We start from the raw sequence: 15,391 nt of genomic DNA, 5'->3' as shown, positions 1-15,391 counted from the left end.
TGCAGAGTCGTTCGCTTCCTTTTTGCACGGGAGACAAGCTGTGTCCGAGGGATGGATGGGGACAACCCGCAGAAGAGGGGGTGGTGAAGACCCTCCCGACCCCACGCGCACCCCCACGTGTTGAGCAACACAGGGAAGTCTCGGCATGAGTACCTGACCCCAACGCCTGTGCAGGGAGCGTGAGAGGGTGTCGTGGTTTAACCCGCCTGGCAGCTAAAACAACCACACAGCCGTTGGCTCACTGTCCCCTCCCCGTGCGATGGGGGAGAGAACTGAAAATGGAAAAGGAAAAAAAAAACAAACTCATGGGTTAAGATAAAGACAATTTAATAGGACAAAGCAAACAAAATGGATGATACTACTACTAATAATGATAATATTAATAATAATATACAAAACAAATGACGCACAGCACAATTTCTAACCACCTGGAGCCAATGCTCACCTAGTTCCCAAGCCATGCTGCCTCCTGGCCAACCCCCCAGTTATATGTGGAGCATGACATCATACAGTATGGAATATCCCTTTGGGCAGTCTGGGTCAGTGTCCTGGCCGTGTCCCCTCCCAGCTTCTTGGGCACCCCCCGCCTTCTTATTGGCAGGGCAGTGTGAGAAGCTGAAAAGTCCTTGACTGCTTGGCAACAGCTAAAAACACTGGTGTGTTATCAGAGTTATTCTCATCCTAAACCCAAAACACAGCACTAACCAGCTGCTAGGAAGAAAGTTAACCCTAGCCCTGCCGAAACCAGGACAGAGGGTGCTGCTTGCAGAGGCCGGGGTGATGGAGCCGCATCCCGCTGTGGCTGCAGCAGCAGACCTCGGGGCAAAAAGAAGGCACCTTAACCCCAGATATTTTGGGGGAGTTCAGTGTGATTGGGTTACTGAGCAGCCAACAGCGCTGCACCAGTCCGCCCTGCACCAGCCGGGAATCGAACCCGGGTCGCAAGAATGGGAATCTTGCATGATACCACTACACCACTGGTGCGCTGGTGCCTGCCCCCCCCCGCGTGCTGCCAAGGGCAGGCAGCGCGACCCGCTCCCGCGTGGGCTGCGTGGGCAGCGGCGTGACCCCGCTCCTCCTCCGCTGTCAGCTCCCTGCAGTGGGGACGGCCCCGGCCGCACGGAGCCGGGATGTGGGGCGTCCCACAGACGCGGGGTTCCTGCGTGGGGGAGCAGCCGGGGGCTGCACCCCACGAGAGGCCGAGCGGGCGGCCGGGGCCCTGGGCTTCGCGAAGCTTTTAATTTCATGCAGGAATGTCCCGTTTCTCACAATGTTTAACCTCAGCCGGCGTGGGGGAGCTGAACCCTTTGTGCCCCGGGGTCCTCCCGGCTGTGGGCACGGCAAGGATGCTTCGCTGAGGGATGCGGGGGGACAAATCCAGCTGCATAAGGCGGGGGGAGGGGGGGGGGCTCCAGCCCTAGCCTCTGTCCCTGCCCAAGGAAAATACTTTGGAAAATTAAGTTTCACCAAAAGGGGTAGTGAGTGCCAGGACAAGAGTTGGGCAAAAGCTTTCAGGTCACCATGAGAGTTCTAAACTGAACACAAGACAGCGACGCAGAGCCACCTCCTTCCCCAGGCACCCTCCGAAACCCAGCCAGACATGTCCCTGTCCGAACAGCATCCCCGAAGCCACCACGCTGGCCCCCCCCCTCCCAGGAAGGACTAGCAGAAGTCGAGCAAGTGTAAACAGTTGGCTAATGCTTCCTCTTGGACGGCCGCTTGCAATCCTGCCTGCAATATTTAGCAAACACTGGCATCTTCATTCCCCACCCTCCTGACGGCACCGTTGGCTATAAACACCCTGCGCGCGTGGGGCAGTGCCTGTCCTTTTCCCCTTGCTGCTGCGGTGCCGCGAAGGTGAGCAAAGGGCACAGTAACACCAGTGTCACGGGGCACGAAGCCCCCAGGTACAGTCGTGTCTTGCTCCCCCCTGGATTGCACCAGCAAAGCACTCCCTGGGCGGCAGGGGAGAAGGGCTCCCGCGCTCCATCCCTCTCTGGTGCCAGAGGACAGCTTTTCCCCCGCTTTTGGGCTTGTCAACCCACAGAAATTTGCTGAAGAGCCGCTCTGACAGCAGATACATGCTCCCAAACCTCCGGGCACACGCAGCACCCAGCCCAGCTTTCTCAAAACAGGGCGAGGGACTCTCAGCATCCCCATACTGTTGGATCCGCTGCCGCTTTCAGCTTTCCTCCTGAAATCAGCCCGAATCCGGCTGTCCTGGGGAGGCTCGGCTGCACAGACCCCACAGCCCCGAGCAGCCATAGGGCAGGCGGAGGTCGCGGCTCCCACCAGCACTGGTATCTCCTCATGTTGGAAACAGGCTGCTCAAAAGCCCGCTGCATTGCCCCCGTCGTGGTGATGAACCAGGCTGAGCTCCATCAACGTGACTTGAAACGAGCGCTTATTATTCAGGGGTAGTTTGGGGACGGCGGGCACCGGCATGCAAAGCCCCCCGCAGCACCGCGGCTGTTGACACCGACCCAGTGGAGAAAAAAAATGTCGCCCCAAGCCACCACCTCGAGCGGCCTCGGGAAGCCACAGCCATCACCAGGGTTTCGGCTCAGCCAAGTCCTCCTCCCTCCACCCCCGTCGGCGCTGGAAGCTGGTCCTCACGCAGGAGATGGGGACAGCACGCTCTCTCCCCTCCATCACCCCTCTCCCAACCTGGAGACATGAAGGCTGCCTGCTGCCAGAGTCTCGGGATGTAATTTTAATTCCGGGATGGCTTTGATGAGTGGGAAAAAGGCTTTGTGGACATCTCTGCCTCGTAAAGCTTACCTGAGGTGAATACATCTTTACCTACCTAAACGCTGATCCTGTTTCAAGCAGCAAAGCTAATCCTCCCGCTCCCTAGGGACATTATTTAGCCCAGATCCTGCCCAGCCCAGCAGTCACGCTTATCTCTGCCCACCCAAAGGGCTCCAGCGAGGGGGCCTTGCTGCTGGCTGTCCCCCGCGCTGTGGAAACATGAGGATCGGGAGATGGTGATGCTCCCCTTGGGTTTTGCAGGATGGTGGCTTCCCATGCAGCTGGGTGGGCACGAGAGGCGCAGCATGGCACGGGGGACAGGCAGGAGCCTGGGGGCTCCTCCTTGCTGCAGTCATTGTGCTTTTAGGGGACAGCCCCAGCCCCTCTCTTCCAGGCTGTGACATTTGCGTCCCCTCCACGAGATGGGTCCATGCCAAGTGGCCGTTCTCTCCAGGAAATCAGTTTTCAGGCTCAAAAAGGCAGTCGCTATCCTCGAGCAGACCATCCAGCCCTTCTCGGAGCCCATAATACAGGTCATCCACCTCCCCGCTGCCTTTGCAGGGGGAACTGGGGTGCTCTCCCCCCGCCGGGGAGCTGGTCGGGGTGCAGCTGGAGCAGGCAGCAGATGGCGGGGGGGGTCGGCCCCGTGGCACGGGGCTGCCAGGCACGGAGCCCTCCAGCGACGGCGTGTCCATGTCCTCCAGGAGGGATGCCAGCGGCGCGTCCCCTGGGGCCGGCCGGGGGGGGCTGCGGGAACAGAGAGGGCTGAGGGCTGCGAGGCAATGGTTGCACTAAACACAGCTGCGATGGAGCTGGGGTTTCGCCCGGAGCTGGTGGCGGCTGGACCTGGCGCTGGGCTCGGTGTTGCTCAGCATCACCGGTCCCCTGGCTGGGTGGCTGGGGTGCCCAGGAGGGCCCTGTCTCCCCTGTCTCAGCCCCCGGTGCCTGCCTGTACGGGGACACCCTCCCTGCCAGGTTCCTTCTCCTGCCCATGGCACAAAGCAGTGGCTGCCCTCGCACGCTGTGCCTGCATCCCAGGGAGAAAGCAGAGTGCCCTGTCCCAGCTGTAGCTGCCTTTTGGCAGAGGGGGTGCGCGAGTCCTATGCCCCGAGGCTGCACGGTGACCCCCGTCACCTGCAAAGTGCTTTTGGGATCTCCTGGACCAATGCATGGGCGTCGTGGTTTGAGGGACACATACTGAGCGTCTCTTTTCTATCAAAGTCTGACCAGGGACTTGGGATTTATTCTGGTAAGGGACATCTTTTATATTTATAAAATTAAATAAAAGCAAAATGTGAGTCACAACCAAAGACAATCCAGATTTCCTCCTGATTTCACCCTGGTAACTAATTTGGTACTGAGACCACATGGGCTGAGACACTGTCCGGGCTCCAGCGCAAGCAGCAAAGACCCCTCTGCCTCCTCTCCTTCCCCCCACACTGGGAGTCTGACCCCCCCTCCCCAGTTTCATCCCCCGTCCCACCGGTGCCACCCCGGCCCCACGGGCATCACGTACCAGCTGCCCACCGCCGTCTCCAGCCGAGGCGCCGGCTCTCGGGGGGGATCTCCAGCACCCCCCAGCTCCTGGTGAACCTCTGCTTTCGCCTGCACGGCCGGCTGGGAGCAGCTGCGGGGTCTGGGCTGGGCCGTGGGTGGGAGCAGCGCCGAGCCCATCTCCTGCCTCTGGATCTGCTCGTAGGACGGCAGGCTTTTCTCGTAGGCGCTGGTGGCCTCCTGGCCGGGGCAGGGTGCCTGCGAGCTGAGGGCGAGGGAGGAGCAGGTTACTGAGCAGGATTTGGACCCCCACGGAGCCCGGAGATGCTCAAGGACACCCATGTAGGACTTTATCAGGTGCTTTAGAGGCCACTGAGGCCACACTGCTGCCCACGCCAGCAGCAGAGCCAGCGGGTCCTTGCAAGGGGGATGTCCGCAGGAGCACAGCTGGATGCTTTGCATCCCCCAGCATCGCTCAGGCTCCGACCCCGGGGGGGGCTCAGCCAGCCCTTGCCTCCCCCACCCCAGCCCCTGCTTGTCATTTTTTTGCTGCAATAGGTGTAGTTGTCCCCGGTGCCAGTGCGCCCAGACCCTGCCCTTGTCCCCGGGGGCGCGCAGATAACCGTGTGTACAGATGAAAACACCTGCCAAAAGGAAAACGGCAGCTCACGGTGCTGGGGCCGGGCGCTGGGACCTACCGGGTGTCCCTCTCCGACAGCACGATGGGTTTGTGGTCCAGGAACCGCTCGGTCTCGAGATCCACAGGGATGAAAGTTATCTGGGGGGAAAAGAAACGCAGAGCAGGGGGGGGCTGCGCTGGGCATCACGGGGACCCTCGGCCCTCGTTAGTGGCAGAAAGGACGGAACGTCCCCTCAGCTGGGTTTTTGGTCTTTTCCCAGCACATTTGGATGTCTTGCTCGGAAACGGTGTTTTTGGGGGGATCAATAAGAGGTTGAATGAACCCAGCACGGCCCCACTCTCAGCACCTTGTCCCCAGTGGGGTCACGCATATTCTGAGCCCTGGGTGGGTCCCAGGGCTCGTGGAGGTCAGTGGCCAGGGACAGCACCGAGGGTGCCCCGTCCTTGAGCCCCGAGCACGGTGACAAAGCCAAATCTCCCTCCTCACCAGGGCTGAGCTCGGCTTTGGGGCGGAACTGGGATCAGCTTCACCCCGGTCCCGAGAGACCCTGCCGGTCCCGGGGGTCCCTACTGGTGCCGGGTCCCCAGGTCCCATGCACCGCCTCACATTTTGGGGTGCAGCCAAGCTGTCGACCGGCCATCCTGCACCACCGATATCAGCGCCACAGCCAGCGTCTCCTTGGGAAAAAAGCCTTTTCTGCCAGCTCCGTTTCCTGGGGCAGGGACGCGTGGCCGCCCTGCCGTGCCGGCAGTGCCCTCTGCCAAGGAGACCGGCAGGGGAGGGCTGCGCTCGGGGGGGGGAAACGGGCCCCTCCAGACCTCCGTGGCCACGACAGCCCCTTCTTTGAAGTCCTGGGAGCCCGCCAAGCCCCCAGCCCCCGCGGGTGCAGGGAGGGGACTGGTTTGGGGGGGGTGTGCATGGGGGAGATGAAGACGAGCTGATTTACTTTTGAGCTTTTTCCCCACTGCCACCTGACGGCAAAGCCCCAGGCCCGGGGAGATGCAGGGGTACGGTGGGGCGACGGAGCGGGGCCACATCCTGCAGGCATCAGCGGGGAGGTGTAGCAGGGCGCGAGCCTCCCAAACCAACACTTCCCCCTCCGGATCACCCTAGCTGGCTTTCCCTCAGGATCTGCCCCACCCCACCCCACTGATGGGGAAACCGAGGCACAGCCCAAGGCTACACATCCACAGCACCCCAAACGCGGTTGAGCCCTCGAGCCCCCCCAAGGCGTGCAGCGGCAGGACGGACCCTACCTTTGGGTAGCACTGGCACATGCTCCAGATGATGCCCACGGCTACGAGGAGGACGCCGAGGGCGCAGAAGGTGATGTAGATCTGGGGCTTTTCCACGCTCATGATGAACATTCCCGTCATCACCAGGAAGAATCCCAGCATGATGAACCCATAGCGAAAGGTCTTCTCCTCGGCCATGGGTGCCGGGTGGGAGAGGCAGGGGAGGAGAGATGCCGGGAAGCCGTTTCCCCGCGGCTGCTGCCTGCTGAGCACACCTCCGGGGTACGGCAAGGAGCGGTTCCTTTCTCTGGAGGCTGCCAGGGGCTGAGGATCAGCTGCACGTCGAGCCTGGTCCTGCCCAGGGCTGAGCCAGCCAGTTTTGCACGGGTTTGTAATGAATGCAAACACCGACCCGCCGTTCACACTCCAGTGAAGCCGCCCGGCACGTGTCCGGGTAACCTTCCCTGCAGGCACGCGCGGCCGGACCCCACGTCTGGGGAAGGGACAGGGAGGGCGAGGGGGGCACGGTGGCAGAAACGGGGACCCAGAGAGCGGCTGGTCCTGACGGGACTTTCCCAGCCCTGGGGGCTGGAGCTGGTCTTGGCCATAAATTAGAGCTGGCAGAGCCCCAAAATAAGGGGGACACCAGGACGCAGCATGTTTTCAAGGGCTGCAGCAGGAGAGGAGGGAGCGCTCCGGGGTCTTTTTGGATTGGAATAGCCCCCACCTCGCTCCGGCTGGGTGCTGGGGAACCACCAGCGGGCTGCCTCGGTGGGGCAGCAACCGGGCTGCGACGGGGGGGGGGGGGGGGGGGCTAAATCCAGGGAAGGATGGAGCAGGGTCGGTCCACCCGGGGGAGTGAGGACATAGCATCCCTGTGCCCTGTGGCAGCTTACGACGGAGCAGGGGTGTTTAAAGGTGTCCCCTTCCCACCGCACATCCCACAGCCAGGCACTAGCAGGGGCTTTAATTAGCCTTCAGTTTGTTCCCTTGCTCGCCTGCCCACGTGGGAAAGCGTGTACCTGGCTTATGAAAAACAATATATTGTATTAAAAATAATCTGTTGTATTTGGCTGTGGCTCCGCAGCCGCTCTGCAGCCCTGCAGGTCTGCAAGGGGGCCCAGGGCAGCCTGTTATTTCGGTGGGATGGAGCAACCGGCGGCAGCCCCCGACGAAGTTGGCATTTCCTCTGGGTAAGGGTGCAAGCCTGTCCGTGGCGGGCAGGGAGGGGGGCCAGCCGCTCAGGGTGTCTTTTTATAGGATGCTGCTTGAAATGCCAAGTGCACGTGTGTGCCCTGAATGCGCGCGCGAGCCACTGAACATCTCTAAACCAAATGAAGTGAGGCGTGGGAGTCGGTACGCGGGGAAAGCAAGGTGGAAGGGATGGAGGTATGGCTGGAAGGGGCATTGAAATGGCAGAGGAGCAAACGGGGCGGCACGGAGCTGGTTTTTCTATGGCCAGATTGCTCTTTCTTTGCTGCGGTTTTTTATTATATAGCTCTTGCCTTGAGTGGGCAGCCCCTGGCCCGATACGAGCTCCCCAGGGTTGGTGAGAGCAGGAAATGCAAAACATCTGTAACCAGCAGTGGTTTTATTAAAAATACGAAGGCTTTCAAACATGCCACTTACCCCCGCCGCTCCGAACACATCGCCCATGGTACCCACAATCCTGACAGCCCTGGACCGATCGCTCAGAAAGAGAGATGGACCCCCCTGCCTTCCCCCTCCTCGCCCACCCTCCTCTCACCCCAGCAAAGGAAGGGGCTCAGCTTAAAGCTGAGGGACCGGGCAGCCACCCACAGAGTCCCAGACCCCCCCCCACCAGCTCAGACGCCCCGGATGCTGATGTTTTCGTAGCTGGGGGGAGGCGTTGCCTGCGGCTCCCCGGGGTGCTGGGTCTCCAGCCAGGACAGGCTGGGGCGGAACAAGGCGCTGTCGGAGGAGCTGCGTCGGCGACCGCCTTGCCAGCTCTCGTCCTCCTCCAAGTACCGGTACAGGGGCGGCGTGAGCTCCTCCTTCCTCCCTGGGGGCTGGACGTAGGCTGGGGCACCATGGGCAGGTCTGCAGGTCAGGGCTTCTTCGTAGGTGGGGATGGCACTGGAGTCCCAGGTACTGCGAGGGAAGAAGAAGAAACCCAGCAGCACATCCCGTCAAATGGAGCATCCCAGTGTCCCGTTACCTGGAGCATCCCAGCACTCATCAACCAGAGCATCCCAGTGCCCCATCAAACACAACATCCCAGTGCCCAGTCAAGTGAACCACACCAGCACACATCAGCTGGAGCATTCCTGTGCTCCATCAACCAGTGCATCCCAGCGCCCTGTCAACCGGAGCATCCCAGCAGCCCATCAACCCCATCAGCTGGAGCATCCCTGAGCACGGTGGACATGCATGTGCTGGAAGGCCATGTCCCCAGAGGGCGGGGAGCCACGCGGGAGAAAGGGCACCATCCATCAGACCTTGCAACAAAGCAATGTCGCCCCGTTCCCACTGAGTTAATTAACCCCCCGCCCAGGAAGAGGAAGGGCAGCCTGGCAAGGCAGCCTGGAAGAGCTGCCACCCCCGATGCCGAGACCTACAACTGCAGGTGCGGCTGACCACAAAGCAGCAGACGTGCTGGCTCTCGAGACATCTGCCCCTTCGTTCCGCACCGCGCTGCTTCCCACGGGCGGGAGAGCATCCTCGTCATCTGCCAAACCCCAAAGTCACCCCCCAGAGCACAGAGGCTGCCGGCAGCCGACTGAGCGGTTCGGCTCAAGCAGTCGGGCGAGAGCCAGGTATCCCGGTTCAATGCGGTCACACCCCACCCTCGTGCCCGCCAGAGCCCTCTGCGCACCGGCCAAGCCCGGTGCCACTTCCAGCGGCACTTTGCTGAGCAAACACGGCTTGTGTACAGGGAAAACCTCCGCTCAACCTTTGCCCTGTGCATGGCCCCGCGTGGAAACCTTTGAAACGGTGCTGCCCAGAAGATGGGAAGGCTTTGAAAGCAACCCACCGTCCGCTTGCTTTTGCGAATGAAAGCCCGGCTGGCACGCTCGGGGAGGCTGCTGGTCCAAAGGGAAAGCTGCGATGCTCTGCAGGGATGCCTCCATCCCAAATTCATCAGCCCCCTGTCCCGGACCTATCGCCCTGGGCATCTGCACCATGGCTTTTCCCGAAGAGCCTCAGCTTGCAAAGGGACGCTGCCTTGGAAATGCAGAGCGGGCGATTTCTCCCAGTACAGGACGTCACGCTGCCAACCCTCTGCGGAGCGGCGTTTTCTGCTTTGGAGGGCTTTGCTGTGCGAATGCCATCGCAGCCGGGCTGCAGGAGCTGCTGCAGGACGAGCAATGCTGGGTCAATGCCCTCCCGTCTGGCACAGGAGCCAGGACCTCAGGGAAGGGGACATTCCCCATGGGGGACACAGCAAAGCCCTCCATGGGAAGAGGAAACCCCCCCGACTGCCCAGAGCAGCTTACAATCTCACCCTCAGATACTCAGACGGGCACCAAAACCCCCAGAGAACCAGGAACGTGCCTCCCGCCCCGACTGAATTTTTATGGTTTTATGTTCTTCAGAGTTTCTTTTAGTGCTGCTTTTCCCCAGAGCCCAATTTAGGCTGGAGCCAAGATCTTTGCTGTGACCCCATAAAACAGCACTGGGAAGGGCCGGCTGGCTCGGCTTCCACAGCAGTCTCTGTGAAAAAAAATCCTCCTTTTGATCAAAAAACTTTTAAATGAAGAAGTGGGAATGAACCTCAGGCTCACACAGGAAGAGTGTGGGAACCTGACAAGCAGCCGTGATGTTTGGGGCGTGAGGGGTCTTCCCATATCCCAAAACAGGCTTCATAGAGGGACCCTCCACCTGCACTCCCATCTCAATGCCAATCCGAGGATTATTTTCCTTCTTTTTTTCTTTTAACTCCCTTCTGACCTAGATTTTGCTTCCATTGGAGATGGCACAAACCCATCACCCTTACAGAGCACTGCAGACCTGTGGCACCGGGGAAGGTTTCAACAGCTGGAGGTCTGGATGACCCCCCCAAAACCCCCAAATCCAGGCTCTCTGCCTGAAAACCAACACAGTCTTCTGCTCGGTGGCTCTGCTAAGGAGATGTCTGCCTCAGCCGGTGATGGCCCCGCAGGGCAAGGAGAGACATCTGCGGCTGAGCCGGCCGCGGGAGCAGCCAGCGTGGGCACGGAGGGTGCCTGCAGGGAGGGGAGGGTGCGGGGGCTCCGGCGAGGGATGACACTGATGAGCAAGAGCTCGTGGAGCAGGAGGAGAGCACAGAGCGGGGTCTGAGCAGCGGCCGGCAGCACGGCAACGTTACTGTTCATTGAGCCAGGACAGTCAAACCCACCCTCGACTTCTTCCCACCCAAGAGCCACGTGGGGACGCGGCACCCACCTGCAGTTCCACTTCTCCAGAGGCTCCGCGGTGAAGTACTGCAGGTCCCTGGGGAAATGGTACTGGTAGCGGCGGGAGACCACCCTGGCATTGGCTTTCACGGACCAGAGGAGCCCGAAGAGGAGGAGGATGCCACCGATGCCGCAGCAGAAGAAGCTGACGGAGCGGAGCAGGGCGCTGGAGGAGGAGCTGGGAACCACCTCGGCTTCCCGGGGAGGCAGAAGGCGAGCCCCGCTGCTGGCCGGTGTGCCCACCTCCCCGTCGCTCCACCAGGCAAAGCACAGCGTTCCCGTCACCAGCAGCACGGCCCCGGTGATGGTCATGCCATAGCGGAAAGAGGCGGCTGCCATCCTTCAGAAGGAGGTTTTAGGAGGTGAGAAGGATGAGACAGGGCATGAGAGAGTCCACGTCCTGCAAGACAGGAAAGGGAACGGGTTTGAGAGGGACAAGGTCATGAAAGAAGACATACCAGAGGAGAAAACTGCTGAGCTAGGACCTCTCTGGGGGTTGGACACTCTTCAGCTACTTATTATTGACCATCAGAAGGGGCACTTGCACCATCTCAGATGGGAAGCCCTTGTGCAGAGCCAAGTCAGCCACCAGTTTGGACCCATAAATGGCCCAACAGCCTCGTAAAACCATCCTCAAGCAATGACCCAGTGCTCCCATGGAAGCAGGATGGAAACCCCAGCCAGGGCAGCTCTGGAGGCAGCTCCGGGGACTTCCAGAGCTCTTGTCTTTGGGTTTTATCTCAGACTTCATCCCAAGCTCAGAGGAACACCAGCTGGGTTTCTGACCAAAGCAAGGCTTATGGAAGAGGTTAGGGAGAGGGACATAAATTTAAGATGTCATCGTTTCTGAATTATCAGTGCACGTGTTTTCTCCTCTGAAGCTGGAGGTAAATCAGTCCTGCAGTGACGGTGTCTGGCATCACTGCTTGAAAGCCCACAGCCCAGGAGATTCGGGGCTGCACTGCTTCTTGCTTTCTCAGGGAAAAGGGCCCAGTACCATCTCTGAAAGTCATAGAGATGCTATTTCAGGGAAAAATCAACCCTCGGATGCTGGCAACCCAGGGTGCTTCATCTAGGGATGGCACCTAAGATGCCGAGTGAGCAGAGACCCCAAAGAACACTCCTGTGACTGATGGAGCCCACCACAGCCAATCTCGGGGCGAGGATGGGAGTGGGAATCACTCCGTATCTCTGTTAAAAGTCAGGAATGTGCTGGATAGAAGCTAAACCCTTGGAGATGGTATGACCTACTGCTGAAGTAGGTGTTTCTGCTATGCTGGTCAGGGGGCTTGAGGCAACAGACCACAGAGATCTATGAGGATCTTGCGGACCCAACTATGAAGTCCCATTTCAAGACACTCCAGAAGCACAGAGGGACTTCAGTTTATTTTGAAGGTGGGGTAAATAGCCTGACGCTGGAACAGTCTGTTCAGTCTTCATCCAAACCTGCTTTTGCACATCAAATCTTGCTCCCCTGCATCAGCTCCAGCGCACACCTTCTCAGCTCCCTGGCATAATCAATCCCGCAGGTGTTACCACCTTCACCGTCCCTATCAGGGTGATTTGGGGTTGGTTTGACAACCAAAGAGATGAGGCTGTGCCACATGTTCCTGCTGGGTGGAACATTCGGGGAGGGAGGACCTGGTTTCTGATCTCTGGGGCTCTCACTGCCCCCCGCTTTCTCCAGCAAACAACAAGCATCTGCTCTCTGGACTTGGGGATCCCCAGCCCCCAACAAACCAAACAGCACCAGCAACCGGGGAGGCAGAGAGGTCCCACCATGTCCCCTCTGGCCTTGCTCACTGCCCAGCAAGAAGATGCAGCTTCAGCTCCCACTTCCAGATGGACAAAAAGTTTTGGACGATGTGGGAATTAAGCACCAGCATCACCTTACAGAATCAGCCTTGGGTGACACCTCTGCAAGGGTCTCTCGTGGTGGCAGTGCCAGTGGAGAGCCTGCACGTTGGGGGCTGTCCAGGACGGGGATGGATGGGGCTCAAGTGCAGAGGTGGATGGAGAGCTGGGTGACCCACGCTTGGCCCCCCTCCTCTGCCTTCACCACTTGGCCTGTATGTCAGTACACTGAAGAAAATCTGGTGGCTTTGGTCTCCGTGCCTCCAGGTAGGGCTCTCCTCCTACAGCGGGGACTCAGATTGTACCCTGAGATCTGGAAGTGCCAAGCCAGGGCTAAGGAGGGAGCAGGAGTCCAGCACAGACTCGGTGTGATCAAGGGCGGGTGGAATGACGTTATTTCAAGCCATTATTTATCAGATGGGCCCACTAAATGGAAAGCCAAATTACTTCGTAGTGAAAGAAACATCGTCTGATCTAATCTACATTTAATGAAGAAATCTGATGAGGAGTGGGATTTAGGAAACCTGCAGGAAGGCTGCAGGACAGGGAGCCCTGACAACTCGCTCCAGCTCTCATCCCGCAGTCACGAGCCCGAATCGCTGCCCGGGCTGGCGGTGGCCGGTGGTCCCCACCAACAGCCGCAGTCACCCGCCGGGAAGGAGGTTGTGTTTCTGGGCGGAGGGGAGGCAGGACTTCCCCCCCCCGTAATGAGGGGGCATGTTTAGATGCTCCCTCCTGAATGGCAGGGGCTTGGCTGAGCTGAGACAGAGAAGGGACTGTTAGAGACTGGTTAGAGATGCTGTTAGATGCTGTTAGGGATCAGCATCCTCCAACTCACCACCAAACATGAGCAGGACACAGCAACAAAACTGGGCTTATGTTGCCTTGCAGCAGTAGACGCTCAGGGGAGTGCAAGGACTCTACTGACCCATGAATCCAGCTCCTTTGAAAGCATCGCATTTTCCTGGAAATTTTTCAGCCAGTATTATTTAAAAAAAAAAAAAAAAAGCCCACAACCTAAAAACCCTACAGCAAAACTCTCAGTCCAAGTGCATGGAAATTACAGGTTGCGCTGCACTGAAAGCCTGGATTGAAACAGCACCAAGAGTTGAAATGTTCAGTTCCTGCAGTCAACACTCTCCTCATTTTGGGGTCAGCCTGGTGAGGTTTGGGAGATGCTGCGATTCCCCTTCCTGGGCACAGGGAATATTGCAGCCCCCGGCGCTGTGCGCATCTGGGAACGCTGGCAGCGAGGGGGAGGCAGACTGGGGGGAAGGTGGAGAGTCTCTGGTAGGTGACGGATTGACAGCTTGAGAGAATAAACTCTTCTCTCTTGACAAAGCCAGTGCAGCGCGGGGAACAACGCTAAAAGCTCTTCCAGCCTACCCGGCACGTGCGCCCGCAGCGCGTGTGCGGGGGCGGCTGCTCCGTGCTGGGTGACATTGCCATCGCACCGTCCCCTTGCCAAACCCCCTCTCGGGCCAGCACGGCTCTCCTGAGCCTCTTTAAAAGACCCACGATGTTTTTCTCAGTGCACCAACTACTGGAAAAAGAGGCCGAAGGAGCAGGGGCAGGAAGTGCGGTGTGAGGCCGGGGCAGGACCCGAGTCCTGCTGCCCAAGCCTGCTCCCAGCTCCGCTCGTGGGGCTCAGCATCCTGCACATCAGGTCTCCTGCTAAGCATCTCCAGCGCAGGCTTCCATGGAGGGGCTGCCCCTCCCAAGACGGCAATTGCAGGCTCCCAAACACCCGTCTCCACCCATCGAGACATTTTGTTCTGCCCCGTCTCCTCCTTTGACCTACTCTGAAATAGTCTTTCCAGGGAAATAGATTTGCACGTTGCATGGACAAACAGACATGAATGTTAATAGTTTACATAGTTCCAGTAAGATGCTGAGAATAGCATCCCCCATATAAAGTTCTGCAGATGGTGATTCATAGGGTCTACTAAGCATTACTCAGAAAAACACTCTTTTCCAGCGACACAAGAAAGGAGAAGAGTTTTGAATCTCTCCCACCGCCATCCAGCAGAAATCCACCTCCACACCCTGTCCCTCCACGGTGCTTACACCCTGTCCTTCCACCGTGCAGGCTGGAGACCAGAACCACGCGCAGATGTGCCAAGAGGGATGCCGAGGAGAGACGCGCCGAAGTGCATGTCATTAGGGAGATTCCTTCCTGCCTTTATCTAAATTTGCTGCTGCTATTATTATTACTATTATTATTATTATTATTTAGGGGGTTAGTACCCATCCAAACCATAGTAATAATCAAGCTTTGGCAAGAGCATCCGAGAAGCTCTGGCAGCGTCAGCCTCCCAAACGCAGGTTGGGATGGAGGGGAGCCCTGACGGAGCAAAGCACTGGTAGCCCCCCAGCCCCCGTGCCCCCAGCAAGGCCAGCCGCCGCTTCGGCCGCCCCGACGGGGCGATGCCTGAACCCCACGTCCCCTCTAAGGAAGCGGCTGTCACCCGGTGGCACCCCCGGGGGACCCGTCCCCGCCGCGGCCGGTGCCCCCGCCGCTTCTCCCCTCTGGCAAAGCCACAAGCCGGGGGGGGGGATCCGTGTCCCCCGCACACCCCCCCCCGCCCCGGACCCGCCGCCGTACTCACCCGCCGCCGCCAGCCCCGCTCCGGCCGAGCGGCGGCTCCCGTGGAGCCCGGCCCGTGGGGCGGGCGGGGCCGCGGCCGGGCGGGGCCGGGGGCGGGCGGCGGCGATGGGGCGGGCGGGGCGGGCTGGGTGCGCTGCTGCCGGGCGCCCATCGGTCCCGGCCCGGCGGCCCGGGTGGCTCCGTGGAGCGCCGGTCCCGTCCTGTCCCGTCCCGTCCCGTCGGGGCGCGGCGCTTCCCTGTGTGCCGGCCCGCAGCCCCGGTCCTGGGGGGCAAAAAGAGATAAAAAGAAGAAAAAGGCAAAGGAAGTTGGGCAGTCTCCCCGCAGGCACTGTGCCGCTGTGTTCTGCTTGTGAAGGAGGCGACTTGCTGGGGGGAATATCTCGTGGTTCGGGAGTGCCGGGGAGGGAGGGA

General features: G+C 59.7%; 2 protein-coding genes and 1 non-coding gene across 3 annotated transcripts; all 3 read right to left on the bottom strand.

Annotated features, from left to right (window-relative positions):
- Window positions 1-414: 414 nt before the first annotated feature.
- On the bottom strand, window positions 415-6,492 carry BSND (barttin CLCNK type accessory subunit beta). Its single transcript, XM_054833671.1, has 4 exons — window positions 6,143-6,492; window positions 4,944-5,023; window positions 4,268-4,510; window positions 415-3,498 (listed from the first exon to the last, which is right to left on the bottom strand). The coding sequence occupies exons 1-4, from the start codon at window positions 6,317-6,319 to the stop codon at window positions 3,210-3,212; spliced, it is 789 nt and encodes a 262-aa protein (XP_054689646.1). The 5' UTR covers window positions 6,320-6,492; the 3' UTR covers window positions 415-3,209.
- TRNAG-CCC (transfer RNA glycine (anticodon CCC)) lies at window positions 914-984 on the bottom strand. The gene has a single exon. It is a non-coding gene; the product is annotated as a tRNA-Gly (tRNA).
- A 1,375-nt stretch (window positions 6,493-7,867) lies between the features above and the next one.
- On the bottom strand, window positions 7,868-15,117 carry TMEM61 (transmembrane protein 61). Its single transcript, XM_054833701.1, has 3 exons — window positions 14,982-15,117; window positions 10,508-10,918; window positions 7,868-8,233 (listed from the first exon to the last, which is right to left on the bottom strand). Exons 2-3 carry the CDS (start codon window positions 10,855-10,857, stop codon window positions 7,948-7,950), a joined length of 636 nt encoding a protein of 211 aa, XP_054689676.1. The 5' UTR covers window positions 10,858-10,918; window positions 14,982-15,117; the 3' UTR covers window positions 7,868-7,947.
- Window positions 15,118-15,391: the final 274 nt, after the last annotated feature.

The sequence above is a fragment of the Grus americana genome, chromosome 8, assembly GCF_028858705.1.
Source record: "Grus americana isolate bGruAme1 chromosome 8, bGruAme1.mat, whole genome shotgun sequence".
NCBI lineage: Eukaryota > Metazoa > Chordata > Aves > Gruiformes > Gruidae > Grus > Grus americana.
Note: the sequence above shows the minus strand (reverse complement) of the source record. Positions and strands in the feature narration are given on the sequence as shown.

Excerpts from the sequence above, each read along its gene's own strand:
- BSND (XM_054833671.1), bottom strand. The coding sequence starts at position 6,319 with ATGGCCGAGGAGAAGACCTTTCGCTATGGGTTCATCATGCTGGGATTC. Across the intron at positions 5,024-6,142 it reads TGTGCCAGTGCTACCCAAAG|ATAACTTTCATCCCTGTGGA; the intron begins GTAGGGTCCGTC and ends TTTTCCCCCCAG. Across the intron at positions 3,499-4,267 it reads GAGACGGCGGTGGGCAGCTG|CCCCCCCCGGCCGGCCCCAG; the intron begins GTACGTGATGCC and ends CTGTTCCCGCAG.
- TMEM61 (XM_054833701.1), bottom strand. The coding sequence starts at position 10,857 with ATGGCAGCCGCCTCTTTCCGCTATGGCATGACCATCACCGGGGCCGTG. Across the intron at positions 8,234-10,507 it reads CTGGAGAAGTGGAACTGCAG|TACCTGGGACTCCAGTGCCA; the intron begins GTGGGTGCCGCG and ends CTTCCCTCGCAG.